The following is a 20,540-nucleotide window of genomic DNA, read 5'->3' as shown; positions in this document are numbered from 1 at the left end:
TTGGGCATTTCAGAGTTAGTGATATGAGTGATATCAAGTTGAAATATAAAAGAAATGCCTTATGTTGTATAATTATATATATTTTAAAAAAAGGAAATACCCCCAAAAAGACTATTGAATTTTCTAGTTAATAAAAACAGGGTTCTCCTATGGAACCTAACAAACACATTTGCATATTGATTTTTTTTTTAACTTTAAAGGGCATTTATAGATTTTTCCCTGATGTTATTAAGGACCCAACACTTTCAAAATTTTTCATGTGACCTGTAGAAAAATTTGATATATATCAAATTTGATTCAGGCCATCAAGTAAAATCTGAACAATTTTTACTTTGTCCTCTGAAATTCATAACTCCCAAACAGTAGTCTCTTAATCTTTTTTAGGCTTGGAGGCTTGACATGATAATTTTGCTCAATAAAAACTGTATTATTTTTAGTTTTATACAAGAAGAAGTTAATGTAAAAGCAGAAGCAGAAAAAATACACTAGAGGCATGATGAAGCAGACAGAACAGTGGTGACTTAATTAACTTTTCCTATTCTGTCCTTTTTCCTTTATTATCTATATTAGTGAACGGCTTTGACCCTTACCCAGCTGTAAATAAAATCAACTTGAGTTGCTTTCAATTTTGTGCTGTTACAAACAAGTAGGAAATAGCAATACATTGTTATAATCAGAGCAAAACAAGAAGCCTATGGAAAAATCAGACTGAGAAATTTAGAAAAAACAAGGAAGGTCAGAAAAATTAGTTGCCAATGAAATCAAAGCAGAGAGAGTTCTAAGCAGAATTAACATCACATGAAAAGATTTAGAGGAGGGACATTCACTGGAGGAGCAAAAACAAGTTTCATATGGCTGCAGTCACCAGTGCAAGTCAGGGATTGGCAAGAATGGGCCTGAAGAGACGAACAGTAAGTGCACAAGGAAGGATTCTATAAATCAGGCTAAGGAGTACTGGACTTACCGAGGGCAAGGTGCAGACCTTGAGGGTTTTAGGTAGGAGAGTGACAAAACCAGATACTACTTTAGAAAGATCATTCTGTCTACTGTGCAGCGAATCTACTGAAGCATGTTATAACAAGTTCAGTGGAAAATATTAGTGATCTGAACTAAGGTCGTTGATGCTTGCAGTGAAAGTGGACAGTAATGAAGAATTATGGAGGTGCCGGGCTCCATGGCTCATGCCTGTAATCCTAGCTCTCTGGGATGCAAGGCGGGCGGATTGCTTGAGGTCAGGAGTTCAAAACCAGCCTGAGCAAGAGTGAGACCCCATCTCTACTATAAATAGAAAGAAATTAATTGGCCAACTAATATATATATAAAAAGTTAGCTGGGAATGGTGGTGCATGCCTGTAGTCCCAGCTACTCAGGAGGCTGAGGCAGGAGGATTGCTTGAGCCCAGGAGATTGAGGTTGCTGTGAGCCAGGCTGATGCCATGGCACTCACTCTAGCCTGGGCAACAAAGTGAGACTCTGTCTCAAAAAAAAAAAAAAAAAAAAAAAAAAAAAAAAAAGAAAGAAAGAAAGAAAGAAAGAATTATGGAGGGAATTGAATTGACAGAATTTTTTGATTAATTTGTGTGATATAGGACGACATTTATTTAGATACTGGGGTCACTTGCCTGATGGGCATGCCAATCACTGATACAGGCAGCACAGAAGTAGATATGGTTTTGGTTGGGGGAAGTGATATCCTCAACCTTAGAAGTCCTGTTTTTTTCAGATGTATATAGAATTTATAAGTGAAATGGGGGGAAGGGATGGGGGAGAGGGAGAGCGCAAGAGTGCATGAACACACGCAAGACAAATATTGAACTCATAGACTTAAATGAAATCATCTAGGGGAAGTGCATAGGCTAAAAAGATAAATGGGATTCTGTTTAGACTGCCTTATTTTTGTTGTTGCTGTGATTACCTTTGGGGTTTTCTTTATAAATTCATTGGTAGGCCAATATCTATATGACTTTTTCCAATCTCTTCTAGAATTCTTATCCTTTCATGCTTTAGGCTTAAATCTGTTATCAGTCATGAGTTAATTTTTGTGGGTATTGAGAAGTGCAGATCCTGTTTCAGTCTTCTATTAATATACATTTGGCTACCCAATTTTCCCAGGGCCATTTATTGAATACGGGTTCTTTTCCCCAATGTATGTTTTGTCTGGTTTGTCAAAGATCAGATGGCAATAAGAGGGTAGTTTTATATCTGGGTCCCCTGTTCTGATCCATATGTCTATGTCTCTGTTTTTGTGCCATTACCATGTTATTTTGGTTACTATAGCCTTGTATTAAATAGTATAGCTTGAAATCAGGTAAAGTGATGCCTCCTGATTTGCTCTTTTTGCTAAAGGTTGCTTTGGCCCTTTGCTTAAGGGCCTTTTCTAGTTCCATACGAAGCATAAAACAAATTTTCCAAGAGCTTTAAAAAATAATGCTGGTATTTTAATGGGGATCGTATTGAATCTGTAAATCACTTTGAGAAGTACATTTTGACAATATTGATTCTGCTTATCCATGAGCATGATATGTTTTTCCATCTGTTTACATCCTCTGCAGTTTCCTTCCTTAGTGTTTTGTAGTTCTCCCTGTAGAGGTCTCTCACCTCCTTAAACTTATTCCTAGATATTTTATTTTCTTTGATGCTATTGTGAAATGTATTGAGTCTTTGATTTGGCTCTTAAATGGGGCCTGATTAAATTAAAAAGCTTCTGCACCACCAAGGATACAATCGATAGAGTGAATAGACAACCTACACAATGGGAAAAAGTGTTTGCATGCTATACATCCAATAGAGGGCTTATAATCAGAATCTATGGAGAAATCAAGCAAATCAGAAAGAAAACATCACACAATTCCATTAAAAAGTGGGCAAAAGATATGAACATAAGCTTTACAAAAGAAGATAGATGAATAGCCAATAAACTTATGAAAAAATGCTCAACAACTGTGATCATCAGGGAAATGCAAATTGAAAGATCAATGAGCTATCACCTAACACTCTAGTGAGAATGCCTTTTATCAAAAAGGCCTAAAACAACAGATACTGGTGTGGATGTGGAAAGAAAGGAATACTTATACACTGTTGGTGGGACTGAAAACTAGTACAACCTCTATGGAAGGTAATATGGAGACACTTAAAAGAACTAAAAGTAAACTGACTATTTGATCCAGCAATCCCACTACTGGGTATTTACCCAAAAGATAAAAAATCATTTTATGAAAAAGGCGCTTGCACTCAAATATTTATGGCAGCACAATTCATAGTTATGAAGATGTGTAAACAACCCAAATGTCCATCAACATGAGTGGATTAATAAAATGTGGTCAATGTATACTATGGAGTACTACTCAGCCATAGAATAAATGAAGTAGTAAGACAATTTTTAACAACCTAGATGGAACTGAAGGCTTTTCTTCTAAGTGAAGTATTGCAAGAATGGAAAAAACAACATGTATACTTACTATTAAATAGGAACTAATCAGTCAACACTCATGTGCATATATGATAGTAAAACTCAGCGGAAACCAAGCAGGTGGGGGGGGGGAGGGAAAAGAGGAGGGAATGGTAAATTCACACCTAACGGGTATAATGCATGCTATCTCAGTGAATGGGCACATTTATAACTTTGACTCAAATGGCACAAAAGCAATTCATGTAATCGAAACATTTGCACCCCCATAATACTCTGAAATAAAAATAAGGAAATAAATATAAAAACAACAACAAAAAAACCCCCAGAATCCCACTAACTAAAAAAGATGGGCTGGAAAAATAAGCATTATCAAAGGAACCTAGAAGGAATGCCAGGAATAGGAGAACAGCCACAGAAGCCAAGAGAAGACTGTGCTTTACGAAGGAAGCATTGCCAATTAGCATCCTTGTCTTTACAGGAGAACTTGGAACTCTATTGCCTGGGCTAGAGTGCTGTGGCATCAGCCTAGCTCACAGCAATCTCAGATTCCTGGGCTCAAGCAATCCTCCTGCCTCAGCCTCCCAAGCAGCTGGGACTATAGGTGCATGCCACCATGCCTGGCTAATTTTTTCTATTTTTAGCTGTCTGGATAATGTTTTTCTATTTTTAGTAGAGATGGGGTCTAGTTCTTGCTCAGGCTGGTCTCAAACTCCTGACCTCAAGCAATCCTCCTGTCTTGGCCTCCCAGAGCGCTAGGATTATAGGTGTGAGCCACCCCGACCAGCCAACAACATCCTTTCTTAATAAAAACTTGCAAATAGGTATAAAAGGAAATTTTTCGAACATAATAAAAGTTATTTATGAGAAGCCCATAGCCATAATCATAATCAATGGAGAAAAACTGAGAGCATTCTAAGGTCCAGTACAAGGCAAGGATGTCCACTCTAGCCACTTGCATTCAACATTGTACTAGAATAACAAAAGTAATCAGACAAGAAAAATGAAGACATTCAAATGAGAAAAAAGAAGTAAAACTATACTTGTTTGCAGATAACAAGATCCTATATGTAGAACCCTCTACAGAATTAACCAAAAGGTTAAAACTAATTAAATTTAATAAAGCTGTAGGATAAAAGATAAACATACAAAAATCAGTTTTTTATTTCTCCCACACTGGAAAATCCCACCAAACATTTATAATTTTATTAATTTTATTTTTGTTACACATATGGACATTTTAAAATTTTTAATTAACAAATGATGATATATATTTAAGGGATGCATCATGATGTTTTGATATATGTGTACACTGTGGGATGATTAAATCAAGATACTTAACATTTCCCTCTCAAAAAGAAATGAAGAAATCGACTCAATTTACAAATAGCATCAAAAGAACAAAATACTTCAAAATAAATTTAACCAAGGCAGTGAAAAATCTGTATACTGGAAACAATAAAACACTGATAGAAGAAATTGAAGAAATAAATGGAAAGAGTCTGGCTTTGGTGGCTCATACCTGTAATCCTAGCACTCTGGGAGGATGAGGCTGGAGGATCATTTGAGGTCAGGAGTTCAAAATCAGCCTGATCAAGAGTGAAAAATATAAAATTTAGCTGGGCATGGTGGCTCACGCCTATGGTCCCAGCTACTGGGGACGCTAAGGGGGGAGGACTGCTCAAGCCCAGGAATTTGAGGTTGCAGTGATCTATAATTATACTTCTGCACTCTAGGCCAGGTGCCACAGTGAGACCTTGTCTCAAAAAAACAAAAACAAAAGAAATACTGTGCTCATGAATTGGGAGAATATTGTCAAATGTTCATACTTCACAAAACTATAAGCAGATACAACAAAATGTGTATCAAAATTCCTATCACATTTTCTAGAAAAATGGATAAAATGCAAACATACACAATAGACCTGAATAGCCAAAGGTATCTCAAGAAAGAAGAACATAGTTGGAAGCACAAAACTTCCTAATTTCAAATTATATTACAAAGCTAGAGTAATTAAAATAGTATTGGACTGGCATAAAAACAGATATATAAACCAATAAAATAGAATAGAGACCCCAGAAATAAACCCAAGCCCATACAGTCAACTAATTTTTGACAAGGGCATAAGAATATATATAATGGAGAAAGATAATCTCTTCAATAAATGTTGCTGGGAAAACTGAATATTCACATGCAAGAGGATGAACTTGGACCTTTTTTGTTCACCATATACACAGAAAAAAATCAACTTAAAATGGATTGAAGACTTAAAAATATAAAGCCTAAAATCTTAAGACTCCTAGCAGAGAACTCCTAGGGTAACAACTCCTTGATACTAGTCTGGGTTATGATATTTTGGATATCACATCAAAAGCTCAGGCGATAAAAACTATAATAAACAAGGGGGAGTACATCAAAAGCTTCTCCACAGCAAAGAAAACAATCAACAAAATGAAAAGATAATCTAAAGATTGGGAGGACATATTTGCAAACCATATATCTGATAAGAGGATATCTAAAATACAAAAAGAACCCACACATTATAGTAAGAAAAAACAAAAGAAAAATCCCACAAATAATTTGAATAAAAAATGGTCAAAATACTTCATAGACATTTTTTCAAAGATGACATAAAAATGGGCAAAAGGTATATGAAAAATGCTTAACATCACTAATCATTAGGGAAATGCAAACCAAAACCACTGTGAGATATCATCTCATACCTATTAGGATGGCTATTAATAAAAATACAAGAGATAAGTGTTGGTGAGAGTATGGAGAAAAGGGAATACTTTTATACTGTCAGTGGGAATATAAATATGGAAAAATATGGAACTTTCTCAAACATAATATAAATTAAAAATAGAACTACCACGATCCAGCAATACCTTGTCTATGTATTACCAAAGGAAATGAAATTATTACCTCAAAGCGATAGCTGTGTTCTCATGTTCATTGTAGCATTATTAATAATAACAAAGACATAAATGAATGAATGAAACAAATAGGCTATTATACAATGGAATATTATTCAGACTTTATAAAGGAAATCTTGCTACTTGTAACAACATGAATGAACCTGGAGGACATTCTGCTAAGTGAATAAGCCAGACACACCAAGAAAAGCACTTCATGATTTCACATATATGTAGAATCCAAAAATGTTGACTATATAGAGGCAGAGAATAGAATGCTTTTTTTTTAAGCAGGAGAGAGCGAGAATGGGGAAAACAGGAAAATATTGGTCAAAAGGTACAAAGTTGCTGTTATATAGGACCAACAAATCAGGAGATGAAATGTACAAAATAAGCATAGTTAATAGTGTATTATTTATTGGAAACATGTTAAAAGAGATGATTTCAGGTACCCCACAACAAAAATGTAACTGAGGAAATAGATATGTTAATTTGCTTAATTGTAGTCATCATTTTACTACATACATACATATTAAAATGTTATGCACTTTAGTTTTTATGAAAAACAAAAATACATTTAAAATATTTATAAGAAAAGTATATCATTTTGGAATCTCAATTGGCTTAAATCACATCCAAATTGCATTTTGCTGAGGATAAACTCCTTGAAGACAGAGTTCTTTCCACACCATTATCTCCCTTGCCTGGCATATTTGTCTGCACATGGTAATTACTCAATGGGGGTTTATTGATGTTAAATTACTCCATAAGAACAAAAGTCTGCATAACATTGGAGAATTAGAAACAGGGAGCTTTCTAACTGCATGCCAAAGAAGATGACCATAATATGAGAGGTGTTTCAAGAAGAGTACAACTTTAATAACCGTACCATATGCAAACAGTGGTATTTTCTGGTTAGAATTATACATTTCATGCAAGCATTTCAAATGCCGAAAGTGTGATAAATGCTGCTGTCATATCTGTTATAAGTTTATGTTTGTTCTTACCAAGTGGCTCTGGTTTACAATTGAATTCTCTATGACTTAACTGTCCTCTTCTTGCATGCACAATTGACTCAGCTTGGCTCCTAGATATCCCTGGGGCACCCTTTGGCTCTCTGCTCACACAAGGTCCACCCTCTGTGGTGTATTCAGCACATCACACACCTCATTATCAGGCACGCCCACCTGAATCCTTTCTCCCTCTGACTCGAGTGGGATGCTGCCAACTGCATCATCATCATCTTAAGTCACTTCTCCCCAGTGGTCGTGCATCTGGCTGAGGTATGTGGAGCATCAGGGGTCACTCCCAGAATTCCTGGATCTCTCTTATTGCCAACTAGGATTAACATTTGGGTTGGACAAACTGTGCTTGGGCTTTCTATGAACAGAGAAGTGCAGTGGACCTAATTGTGTCCAGTTGACCAAGTCTTAAATCCCCAACCCTCCTCCTGCACACAGCCAGGATTTAGATTTATGTTTTCTTTTTCTCCTTCATTCTGTTGTATTAGGTCACTTCCATTTACTTTATTTTAACCACCACTCAATGGGGATAACAACACTAAAGGTAACTCAAAGAACTTTATCTCGTCAGAGGATTAAAAAGTGGGAAAAAAGAATTTTAATGTAATAAGACAGCTTTCTAATTTGGCAAGGACAATTTTACTTCAGACATGACTAAATTCTAAATTGTCAAAAGCAGTGTCCTCTAACACATGATCTTGGAATACTATTTCCAAAGAATATTGACAGCATTTATTCAAAGAAATATTTAATTAAAAACTTTAAAAAAGGAGGAACCAGGGTAATGTAATAACTCTGAACAAAGCTGGAGGGAATAAATAAAATTAAACAGGTTTGTTGCTGCAGAATTCATCAGCCATTAGTAAACAACAGTGCAGTATGCATACTTAAGAGGACAGGAATGCAGTGTGCATCATTTCTTGCTGGAGCTTCATGGTTTTTGGGGACTGGTGTTTCATAGAATATGATAGAAAAAAATACTCATCTAAGGGCATCATGACCAACAGTCACACCTAAGTCATGAATATACATGACCTATCAAATTGCTGATCATTTTGTTTAACATTAGCTCCAAGATTGGAGAGGCCTATTAGTTGCATTTTTCTCTGGTGCTCCTATGGGCTCTAGTACAATAGAATAAGTAGTGGATTGGCTGAATTAATTCATGTTCAATCAGCTAAATAAGCCAACATTAGAACTTGCAGTTTCCCTCCAGATTGAAATGTAAAGAATAATTAATAGTGTCCTTGGGCCAGTCTAACACTTTAGCTAGTTACCATTATCACTCAAGTGTCCAACTAAATATGAAACTTGAAAAAGATATGCCAAAGCAGCTGTAATTTCCTTTAAGAAATACAATTGAAAATATAGTGCTGTATTGGTCACCTGGTGACCAGATTTTCTGTATGGATAAATTATTAAGTATGAAATGACAGCTTTCTTTAAATATTAAATTTGACCGTTGAAATCTCTGACATATCACTTTGACACTTCTTGTTTTGTTAGTATGAAGATACATCCTCAGTCTTTCAAACACACATTTTGGCTTGTGATTATATTTCAAATTCTTTTTTAGAATAAATTTTGTGAAACCATGGATATGTCAAAAAGTTGTGTTATTTTCAAATATGTGTTCCATTGTGGAACCAATGCAGTACACACAGCTTGAAATATCAACAAAATGTTTGGGAACAATGTGGCTAATGAATGCACAGTATATTGATGATTTGAGAAGTTCCATTCTTGGTGATTTTAATCTTGAAAATGAGCCATGTGGGTGATCTGAGCCCAAGATGGATAATGATGAGCTGAAAACTTTGGTGGAAGTGAATCCATCTCAACCTATGGTGAATTAGCAAGATTTGATGTTACTATTCCAACATTATTGGTCCATTTAGAACAAATGAGCAAGGTAAAGAAGCTGAATAGATGGACTTCACATGAATAAAATGAGCATCAGAAGAGAAATCATCTCAAAGCTTGCCTTTCTTTGCTGTTACGACATAAAAGTGAACCATTTCTACACTGTATTGTTACATGGGATAAAAAAATGGATGGATTCTTTTTGACAATTGCAAGCATTTGGCACAAGGTTGGATAAAGATGAAGTATTGAAACACAGTCCAAAACTGAATATTCATCAAAAAAAGCTAATGGTGTCTGTTTGGTGGTCCAGTGCTGGTATTATCCACTACAGCCTGTAAGGGGTGCTGTGGATGACCTCATTTTCTAAGCCTGGGGGACTCTCAAACTAAGGTGCTTCTATTGATCCTGTGGCTCCATACATTCAGAGTCCTTCACTGTTTGAGAGCCCTTCCATTGTCACCTTCTTAGTTTCTGCTACCCCCTCAGATGCCAGAGAGGTTCCCTGCTGCTCTTGGACCAGGAGATCTCCTTCCCTTCCCAGCCTCTAAAAATTTCTCCTCCCTCTTTCTCCTTCCCAGCCATCTCTCTCTTCTGATGTCCCAGAATGGTCTCCTCAAAGAGTTCAGACACTAGAAAACCAAATCCCAGAGCCAACTTTTCCAAAGCAATTTGATTTTTAATCAAGCTATGCCAAACTCCCCAGGGGCAAGGGAGCACCACAGCCTGGGAGGAGGAAAGAAAAGAATGAGAGCAAAATCAATATCTAATTTATCCTGTCATATTTGTATTCGCTTTCTAACAGTTTACTCCCAATAATTCTGTGATTATGTAGAAAGATACCATCCAATTTGCCACTGAATGACCTGTCACATTGTCATGACCCACAGCAGTCAGCAGTGATGATGGATTAAAGCTGCTCAATTTGTTCCTTTCCTGTGTCTCTCAGTCGGTCCATCAGCATGAGCCATTGCACCTCGCACCAGTGTACTCTGTGCCCCTTCCCACTGGCCTCTGCATTACTCTTTCATCAGTCTCATCTGGACCACTGGGCCTTCTGTTAAACTTGATTCCACATGGCACATTTGCCCATCTGTGTCTTACAGTGATTATTTTCTGCTGCTCTCACAAGGTCTTTCATTGTCCTAGATTGCTTTCATTTTCTTATACACTTCATTATGATTAATGATTAGGATTACGACGCATTTCTATAATTTAACACAATATTTCCAACAGTCATTTTGTTGCGGCACCACACAAATAGGGGACATGTAACACTGGATTAATAAACTTTTATTAAAATGGGCTTATTTCCTTTCACATTTGCACTCCAGGTATAGTGTGTATAGTAGTAGTAGTAAAAGCAAATAATGAAAGATTTACATCAACTTCTCACTTGAGAAGGGAAGTGAAATTCCTAGAACTGTCAGAAAAATGTCTTAAAAATCCTTAAGCAAATATCTGAATTAGCACCCCCTTGGTGTCAAAGGGGCATTAAAATCCTGTCCCATTCAATGTACATAGGTAAATCTGCTTTTCAGAAGTGTTTTTTCTTCCTCTCCCAAACTACTTATAAACAATCCTTTGATCAATGAGACATTTTCTAAATTAAAATTGATTTAAAAGATGCAAATAGAAAATCAACCTCCTTAAATAACACAGTAGCCTGGTATCATAGTAGGTACTGTTAATATAAGGGATTCAAAATAGTCTGATACTCTTGTCTACACACATTTAAAAAATAAAATTAAATATGTACCAACAAAAATTCAAATATCATATGGTAGTACATTTTTCAGTTAAATGTTATAGATAATAAACACTCTCAGATGGAACTTAAGAGAAGTCAGAGACCATGCAGGGAATTTTTCAGTAGGCCAGTTTCACCTCCCAGCAAGCTATCCTTGCTACTACAATTAAACTTCAGGGCTAGAGGTGGAAGATGTTTCTAAAAAGAAAGACTGCAAAAGTGCAGTCTCTTTTGCAGTAAATGCAGGAAAAAAAAAAAGAGAGAGAGAGAAAGAAGCAGAACTGAGAGAGAAGAAATGAACATAAAAGGGAGAAAATGTCCCCAATAAAAGACTTTCTGCTGAGCTTCACCTGTGCTGCAGAGGCCAGGACGCCCTCTGGAACAGGAGGGAATATAGACTTGGATGGAAATCAGGTTCATGTGAGTGCATCACTTAACGTTAGTCTCATTTTTCTTTTTTGCAAAGGAGGGGACAGTCTGACCCCAAGGATCACCAAGATTTCTTTTCGATTTAAAAATGTGGAAATTCTATGAAAGGTCACACTCTAAGTCAGGTGGCAGCTGGGCAATTCAACTGTATGTTTACTTTCCAAACATATTCCAAAGCCCCCTGTGGAGTGTGAAAGGCCTCTGAATTTGTTCCTAAAAAAAATAAAAGAAAAAAAAAATCTTAAACATGAGCTATTCTTTGGATTTTGTTAAAGTGTTCTTTTCATCTTTTGTAAGAAACCTCTATCTGAAAAAGCCATCTGGGAAATATTCACCTTAAGATTTTTTTTCTAAGATGGAAACACGGCTGCAGGCTAACTGCCTAGAACGAGTACAAATCGACCCAATGGTCACTAACTGCCCTCAAAACCCTAAATCATTTTCAGCTTTGAGAAGACATATGTGTTGGATGGGTCCCATTTAATTAGTCTTTTTTGTTGAACTCCAGAGTGCATCAGGGCTTTAGCCAACTCTTAATAAATACACCAGATTTTAGCATCTGGAAGGAAACAGATCCAAAACAAATTATATGATCCACATAGTATGTAGCTCTGGTGTGGTCACTTGATTCCTGAGTTGTGACCATACCCTGGATGTGTAGGACAAACTTTTAACCCAACAAATGACAATTTGGCAAACAACAGCTGCATAGGACTTCCACCAGTGGAACTATAAAAACTCATAAAATAAATTTTGTTTACAGTTGTATTAGCTCTTCAAAAAAATGGGTATTTCTTTTAGTCTGCAGAAAATAAGGTCTGCAGCAATCACAGGATTCAGCTCATTTTTAGAAGTTGATCTATAGCTTGGAAAAGCGGATAAGATTAGTGTCTTTTCTTCTGCTCAACTGGCTACTTGCTTTCATCTTTTTAGCTCTATGTTGAATCTTTGCTGAGGAAAGGAAGACTTTGTCTTGGGTGGCTTTGTTAACATGGCTTATGCTATGTTTTATGACTAATTAAAATGGAACTAAAAATTATAGTATGGTGTCCCAAATTAATATGCTCCCATTTGGACAACCCCCTCCATGCTTAACCCACTTACACCTCCCCCCTTGACTCGGCAGGCTGTGCCCTAATCCTGCAGCCCTAGGCACTTTCACTGGGTTATTGATTGAATCCACAGATTCAGTTACAGCAAATGACACTGTGTGGTCAGTCTCTTAATTACTTAATGCAGTCTCTGTGGGCCATGACAATATGCACACTGAAACAGGTGGTGTAAATATAGCTGGACTGAATCTGGCTGAGGCAATTTTTATAAAAGCTGCTCTACCCAAATGGGAGGTGTCTCAAATTCAGTTAGGCAAAGTGTTTCACTGAAAATGATGCATTATCCTAGAAGCCTTTGGGATGATGTTATCTGTTATGGACAAAATGACCAAATGAGAAAATTAAATTAGCAACTAATTTGTGTCTATGCTGGAGTCTAGATGAACAGGGTAGTATTTTACTTTGCAGAAAGTCTCCTTTTTAAAATAAAATAGGCATGAGCCATGATGTTTAATTACGAAGTAGAGTTTAGTGGGTTCTTATTAAGGACTTTTACCTTGTCCCAAACAGCTCTAAGGCATACCTTAAAGCTAGATATGGAAAATCCATAATCACAAGGCAGCAAACCAATTTAGCCACATCATCCGTCAGTTCTCTATTTCTAAGAGTTTATTATTTGTTGAAATCGATTTACTTTTTATTTTTAATTCACTTTTAATTGAAGCTGATTAGCTGGTTTTTAATTGTTTTTCCTCTTTTTTTCCCCCCTCTCCTCCTTTCCCCTTCTTTTTCCCACTTGTTTGGTCCAAAAACATTTCAAGGAAGCCAAAGATGAACATTTAAAAGAAACTCCTGAGCTCAGGAAATCAATGAGGAGGAGTGATCTTCCATTTTTAGAGATCCTAAGATTGTTAAACATTCCATGAGTAATTGAAAGTTGTGCATATTTATTAATGATTTACCATTTAACACATATTAACATTAGTACTTACATGCATTGCCATTAGGTCCTTGGCCAATTAATTTTTGTTTTTAATTACTGAGATTCAGAGCCCAGAATCAAAACACTATGCTATGTCATTCAGTATCCTGTTATAATTCCTACTTTTTATGTAAACAATGCTTTTAAACTCCTAAAAGAGATCCAGGCTGTTTTATCAAAGGTTAATTATTTCCATAATTTTTAATTGCTTTCATAGTTATATTAATTTGCCACTTAGAAAGTATAATATATTCTGTACTCATAGTTACATTTCACATTTAATCTGTGAAATATAGAGAGAAGTGAAAAGGAAGGGATGTATCTACCAGAAGAATAAGGTAATTACTGCTCTAGGAAACTAACCTGGTTTGTATGAATAAAGAAAAATATAGGAACTAGTTTTTGATAAGGAATGTATTCATGTTACAGACACAGCCCACATGACTTTTCAGGCTTTGGCTTTTGAGACAAAAACGTTTTGAAATGTCTAGTCTATTGCTTAAGTCCCACAGCTATGCTCTTTTTTCCATGCATACATCAGTCTTGTGAACTCAGATCATGAGACTATATAACATTTCTTCAAAAATAAAGGAACTTGAACAATTCTCTTGTGGCTTATGCAAACCACAACTCCTGTGCCCGTTGGATTATCCTGTTGAGTAGCTTCATCTTCAATAGCAGTGACGGACAAGTTCCTCTGTGCTGACCCCACTGCCATCTGTCGTTCTAGGTTCCACCTACAGTGCATTGTAGGAGCCACGCTGAACAGGTTTCACCCTGGTCAAGGTCACTGCCCAGCCAATCACAACTGACGGGGTCGCTGCAAATATCCAAATTACTTCCAAATGGAGGTGCTGACAGACACTGTTAATGAGCACTGTTTTGTCAGACTTGTTGATGACCTTTGACAAGATCTTTCTTCCAGACTGCCAGGATTAGTCTAATTTTTTTTCCTTCTGACATTTAGGTGGTATCTGATACTTAAATGCACAATTGAGGGTAATCTGAATATGGTGTGCAAAGATGAATTTGCAGAAGTGATAAAACTGATGGTGCTGTTATCCATCCATTCGTTAAGAAGGTATTCTATTTGCTCATCTCAAGAAAGATCTAAGCCTGCACCTCTGGGTAACTTTTATTGGAGAAACGCGTGTGAGATACACGAATCTATATGTTTGCAAGTATAGCACAGTTATGATAGCAGAGAAAATAATCCTACTTCTAAGCAGTAGAATGCACCTTACTTTTCCACTGGTGTCCTATGGTGGCCCATGAGGTACAGAATATGGTAGATCATGGATCAGTCAAAGCTGTACTTTATCATCCTAAAATAATAACACCTGCTTATGTTGGTGTCAGGATGTTATGACAAAAAATCAGGTATATCATCAAAGAGAGCATAGCCTTGCTCTTTTAAACTTCCACATATCCTCTGTGTTAAATCACCCCAAATCCCAACACCCTCAGGAAGCCCCTTAATATCTTGAAGCCTTAGAATGTGAGCGAGTGTATATGTAGGAAGCCTATAAACAGACCATTGACAGGTCTACACTTCAAAAAAGAGTTTAACATATAACTTTGATCCTTAGTTTTAAAATTGTTTTGCCCAGCAGCTTCCTATTCATGCTGTTTTTAGGGATGAGTGCCTTAAAGTGTTATAATTAAATGCTACTTTGTTCAATACTTCTTCACAAACCACTATATTCGTTAGTTGTCCACAAACTTCAATTATACGAACAGAAATCTTTACATGACTATCATCTCTGTAACTCCCAGGGAAGTTCCATGATCTCTGTTCTCTTCTTCATTGGATAGATTTAATCTCCTTTTATAAGCAAACACTCACTACCTGTGTGCCTCTCTCAGGATTCTGCTGTTCACATTTCTTACAACCGAAATCTCAAAGACTGATTTGTAACTCTTTCAAAACTTCAGATAAGATTACTTCAGAGACAGAAGAACTTTCTTGGAATATTTATAAGTTATAAAATGTTCTATTTTTTTAAAAAAAATATCAGATGATCGCCACATTTATCAGTCCTTTTTTCATTAAAAAGTTATACTTGTGCTTTATTTTTCCTCTTCAACAATTGTTTTAACTAAGTCAATTTTTATGCCTCCCTCTATTTGCAATTCCACACCTACTTTTAAAAATCATTTACTATAAGTGTAAAGGACCAAAGACATTTAGAACAGACTTATGATCTAATGTCTGGGAAACAAATCCAAAATTAGCTATGAGACAAAGATAAATAAAATAGAAGCCTTAATATAGATACAAAATTTTAGAAGATGATAGGATACTCAACATTTTTTCTCCTTTGTAATTTTTGGGGGGTTATGTCATGCTTCCTTGTAGCTTTAACTATCTCTTTGTGGAGTCTTTTTGTGGTGTTTTCTACCAATTCTGACGGCCAACTGTGTGACTATTTTCCCAGTTTTGTATTCAAAGACCTCATGCTAGGTAGGCTGAATTTGGCTATGATGATATTCTGCATTTACACCACAGAAATAGGCAAATGCTACACATGGAGGCTTTTTTCCCCTCCTCCCTCTGGAAAGACTGTTCAGATCACCACTGGTCTTAATCCTATCCTAATTCAATTCAAGTTAAGTCTTGGTAAAATGACATTTTACTTTGTTTTTCTTTGTCTTTAAAATAACTGTACCAAAAAGTCATGTTAATTTAGTGAATTGATATAAAAAGTATGCAAAATTAGGTTACTTCTCCATATATTACTTTTCCCCATCTATATATTACTTTGAAAGAGACAGGTAATTTTACACAAAGGTAAAGTGCATATTCCTAGAATCTGCCACACCTCTCCCAGTGGAAGACTATTTTTATTTGCCAAGAAAAGAAACACTGGTTTCACTGTGAAGGATAGGAAGAAAAGAAGAAAAATACTCTTCTCTTCCTCCATAATCTACCTTCACCCTCTCAATCATCAATTACAAAGTAAAATAGAGCCTGATCACCCAAATGTGTCCTGCAAAACAGCAGCCTGGCCATGTTCTAGGAGCTTGTCAGAAATGCAGAACGTCCAGACCAACTCCAGACCTACTGAATGAGAATCTACCTTTTAACTAGGCTCAGAGGTGATTCACACACATTCAAGTTTGAGAAGCACTGGAATTGAGGAGACAGACACAAGAGGGAGCTAGGGGGAGAAGAGACTTGGAAGGACAGTAAGATAATTGCTGGGTTAGGCCAGATGTACATCCATTCTGTTATCAGGCCCCCTAGCTGCTCTACAAAGGAGAAGCACAACAAAGAACAAACTTGAGTTTTTTCAACAATTTTGTTAGAAGGCTTTTCTATCCTCTACACCTGTGGCTGGCTGTCTCCCAGCACCTGTTAAAATAGACAGTGATACTGACAAGATAATTCTCAACTTCTGCTGAGAAATTTGGAGAAAGTTTTCATTGTAATCCCTGAGGGTAAAGCTCTTCATTGTTTCACCAAGTTGAAAATGTGGATTGAGGCAAAGTATATTCTCCTTTCATTTTGGCTCTGCTTCACACTGAGGCCATGTGTCACTGAGCAAAGCCAAATGAGACTGACCCAAAAAATCTGGTCTAGTTAGACGGTGCAATTGAACAGCAGCCAGGCCATGAATGGAATCCCAGAAATTCAAGCTCTTACTTTTGTTGATGCTGACAGCCAAAAAGAATAATTTTCTGTTCTTTTGTGTACTTTTCTGCACTACATAACTATCTCTAGGTCACTTTTGTGGACCTAGCTTTGTTAAAAACAATGTGTGACCTCTTTACGTCAAATCTGTAAAATGGTTGTGTATGACAGCTCTTGGGACCACCCAGGTCTTTTCACCTGTCCTCACACTTTTCACTCAGAATATTCTGATCTGTAAGAGTCATTTAACTAAAACATCTTTGTTCTAAGGCTCCAGCTGTTTCAGAATATCCTGACAATGTGTTGCACTAGGTTTTTTGGGGGTTCTTAAGTCCTACATTTGTGAAATTTGTCAGAAATATTTTATCAACTAAAATGTGTACATTGTGAATACTTCTACACAGTATTTTTAACCTAGCCTCCATCACTGATTTTTCTTATGGTAGTATCATGCTAGTTAATAGGTATTTGGATGTCATATGATAAAGTCATTATCTGCAGAGGCAAATATCTACAGTTAGGAAGACAAAGCAGGAAGTCCTCACTTATACACATTATTCTAATATTTTATACCAACATTATCAACATTGAAAACCTCTTGAGTCTCAGAACATCTGTGAATAGCTCTTTATAATTTAATAGAGTATCATAGTTTAGATTACAAAATTTCAGTTACTCTTATTAATGTCAAGTTTTTTAATATTATGCCTCTGTTTCCTCATTTGTAAAAAGTAAATTATAATAGTACCTACATTCTAGGTTTGAGAATTAAACAAGATAATGCATGTAAACCACAATTCCTAGCAATTAATAAACATTCTGTTAGTGTTAGGTTTATTCTTTTATAAAATCCTTAAAGCACAATGTTGGCAATATCCAACTGCATTATTATTCAGTTAGCCAAAATCTCAATATCAAGTGGCTTCTATGTATTTTGACACATAAATATTAATGATAAAATATTAAAAGCATAGTCTCAGTGTCCTACTGCATCGAGGAAAAAAAAGCCCTCAATATTGTTGTGATTTCTAATGCAATAGTTTAATTTGTTCTTGAGGTCTGTTTGTTAAGAGTGAACACAAGCTAAGGTAGCCACTCTTTAGGACAACCCTGACCAGGAAATGGTAGGCTTGTATTGGGGTATGTGGGTCAGGTGAGGCACAATAGAAAAAATTAAACAAAAATATATGAAACATAAGAAATCCATTACTTACAGGTCTCAGAACAATTAGGAGTGCCAACAGGATGCTGACAGAAGTTTGGAGGCATGATGGTGTTCAACCAACAAGCAAAGAAGAAGCAAGAGAGTAAGAGAGCGTGAGATGGAATACGAGGGAGCATGATAGCACTACGCTTTTATTAAGCCCCACATACGTTATTCCTTAGGCTTTCCTGCAGAGCTTGTGGATTGGTTAGTTTAAACGAGACGCTCATGAAGGGTGATCTTATTTATATGACTCTGGTGATGGCCATTAGGTTTATCATGGTCAACAGCTGTGAGGTATGTTGAAGTTGTGGTGAGTAAGATGAAGAACAAGTGGGCTATATTGCAAACAGCCACACAGGGAAGGAATTTCTTACTAGACCAAAGGCAGAACTAGGTACAACTGGGTTTCCAAAAACATCTCAGGCCAAAAAATGGATGCCAAGGAAGAAACTATATTAAATAAAATCATAACAATTATTCTTCCAGTGACACCTAATTGTATGTTTCAGATTCCTTTGGGAAGCAGCCAGGGCATCAATCAATCATGCAGTCACAGTACATGTTTGCCTCTCATGTTCCCCCTTCTTAAGTATATCTAATCCCCAAAGCATCTGCATTGATCAACCCTTCTCAAAAACCAATAGCAGAGGGAGGCCAAATGGGAGACTAGAAGCAGCCTGCATACGCAGCTCTCAGGGAGAGGAAGGGAAGTGGAGAGTAGTCACCTTCAGGTCCTTCGTCTAGGAGAGAGGACAGGGAATCAACACAGCAGTGATGGGAGACTCCAAAGGTGAAGGAGATGGAAGTGGGGTGACACTCGACAGGATCTGAGGTACCCAAGGAAGGCGCCCACACATGGAAAAGGGACAGCGGAGAGAACCGTGGGGCTCCACACTCCTCCTGATGACATTGCACTTGGAGCTGTGGGAGGGCCCCTGGTCTGCAGTAGGTCTCTGGCTGCAACTGACTGGAGACTGTGCAGAGGCATCAATCCAGAGAGAAGACACAACAGGGTCCTGCTGGTTCCTGAACCCTGGGGGCTCCAGCTGGTGCTTTTATGAGGTCCCAGCCCTAGAGCACCTGTGTCTATCTCGAGGTCAGACCCATTGCTGTTGCCTCCCCACTGCTTCAGCCAGGCTGGGAAGGGAGTGGAGAGGCTGGGCTCCCAGCATCTCATGGGTGGGTGCTGGGAGCCCCCACTGCCACTTTGGGACCGGAGCAGAACAGACGCCCAGGGAACCAATGCCCACTGCCACTGCTTGGGTGGCTCTGCACAAACACAGCTGCCAAGGAACTCACATGGAACTTGGCCTATGGCCCCTGCCTCTCGCCATTGCCACCTAAGTAGTACTGCCATCAGTTGACCAGGGTGGGGCGAATGCCCAGGCCTCCCTGCTGTCACTGGACCTGGCTGGAGCTAACACACAGACTGCCCCCTGTTAGTCCGCCAGGTGCTGCCCGCTCCATGCCCACCTCATGTCAACTGCCAGTGACAACCACAAGGGAATAGGGAGACACAGGAGAGCAGCAGTGTTAATTGCTCACAGTGCACCCGCCCTGCACCTGCCCGGTCGTTCTTCTGGAGTAGGACTGAACTATACTACCTGGGGACCTCTCCCTTTCTTCAGTGAGCAAAAGAATTTCCATCAGTTTTGAACTGAGAGAAGAGGTTCCAGATGAAAAGAAACCAGCAGAAGAACTCTGACAACATGAAAAACAAGCTGTATTGACAGTTCCAAAGGTTTACACTAGCTCTCCAGGAATGGGTTTCAACCAAAAGGAAATTATTGAAATGTCAGATATAGAATTCAGAGTATGGATCAGAAGTAAGATCAATGCAATTGATGAGAAAGTTGAAAACCAAAATAATAATTCAAGACATGAATAAAAAAATTCACTAATGAGATAAATAATATTAATATAAGGAAAATATAACAAAACTTCTGGAAATAAAAAGTCATGTAGTGAATTTCAAAATACAGTGGAAAGTTTTAACAACAGACTAGGTTAAGCAGAAGAAAGAATTTCAGAGCTTGAAGGTATGGCTTTCAAATTAACCCACCTAATGAAAAATGAAGAAAAATAAATAATCTCTCTGAGAAATACTGTATTAAATAAAGTGAACAAATGTAAGAATCATTGATATTTATGAGGGAGAAGAAGAAAAGCAAAAAACAAGGAAAGCTTATTTGAGGGAATATTGGATGAGAAGTTCCCTGGTATTGCTAGAGACTTAGACATCTAGGTACAAGAAGGTCAGAGAATACTTGGAAGATTCATG

General features: G+C 37.3%; 1 protein-coding gene across 1 annotated transcript in view; it reads left to right on the top strand.

The window, feature by feature from the left end:
* LOC105879321 (platelet glycoprotein 4-like) overlaps positions 1-19,320 on the top strand; it is a 54,684-nt gene extending 35,364 nt beyond the window's left edge. The window contains 2 exon segments of the mRNA XM_076006219.1: positions 18,439-18,553; positions 19,084-19,320. Of these exon segments, the coding sequence (XP_075862334.1) occupies positions 18,439-18,553; positions 19,084-19,320 (352 nt within the window).
* The last annotated feature ends 1,220 nt before the right edge of the window (positions 19,321-20,540 follow it).

Source organism: Microcebus murinus, chromosome 9 (genome assembly GCF_040939455.1).
Source record: "Microcebus murinus isolate Inina chromosome 9, M.murinus_Inina_mat1.0, whole genome shotgun sequence".
NCBI lineage: Eukaryota > Metazoa > Chordata > Mammalia > Primates > Cheirogaleidae > Microcebus > Microcebus murinus.
This window is presented reverse-complemented; position numbering and strand designations above follow the sequence as displayed.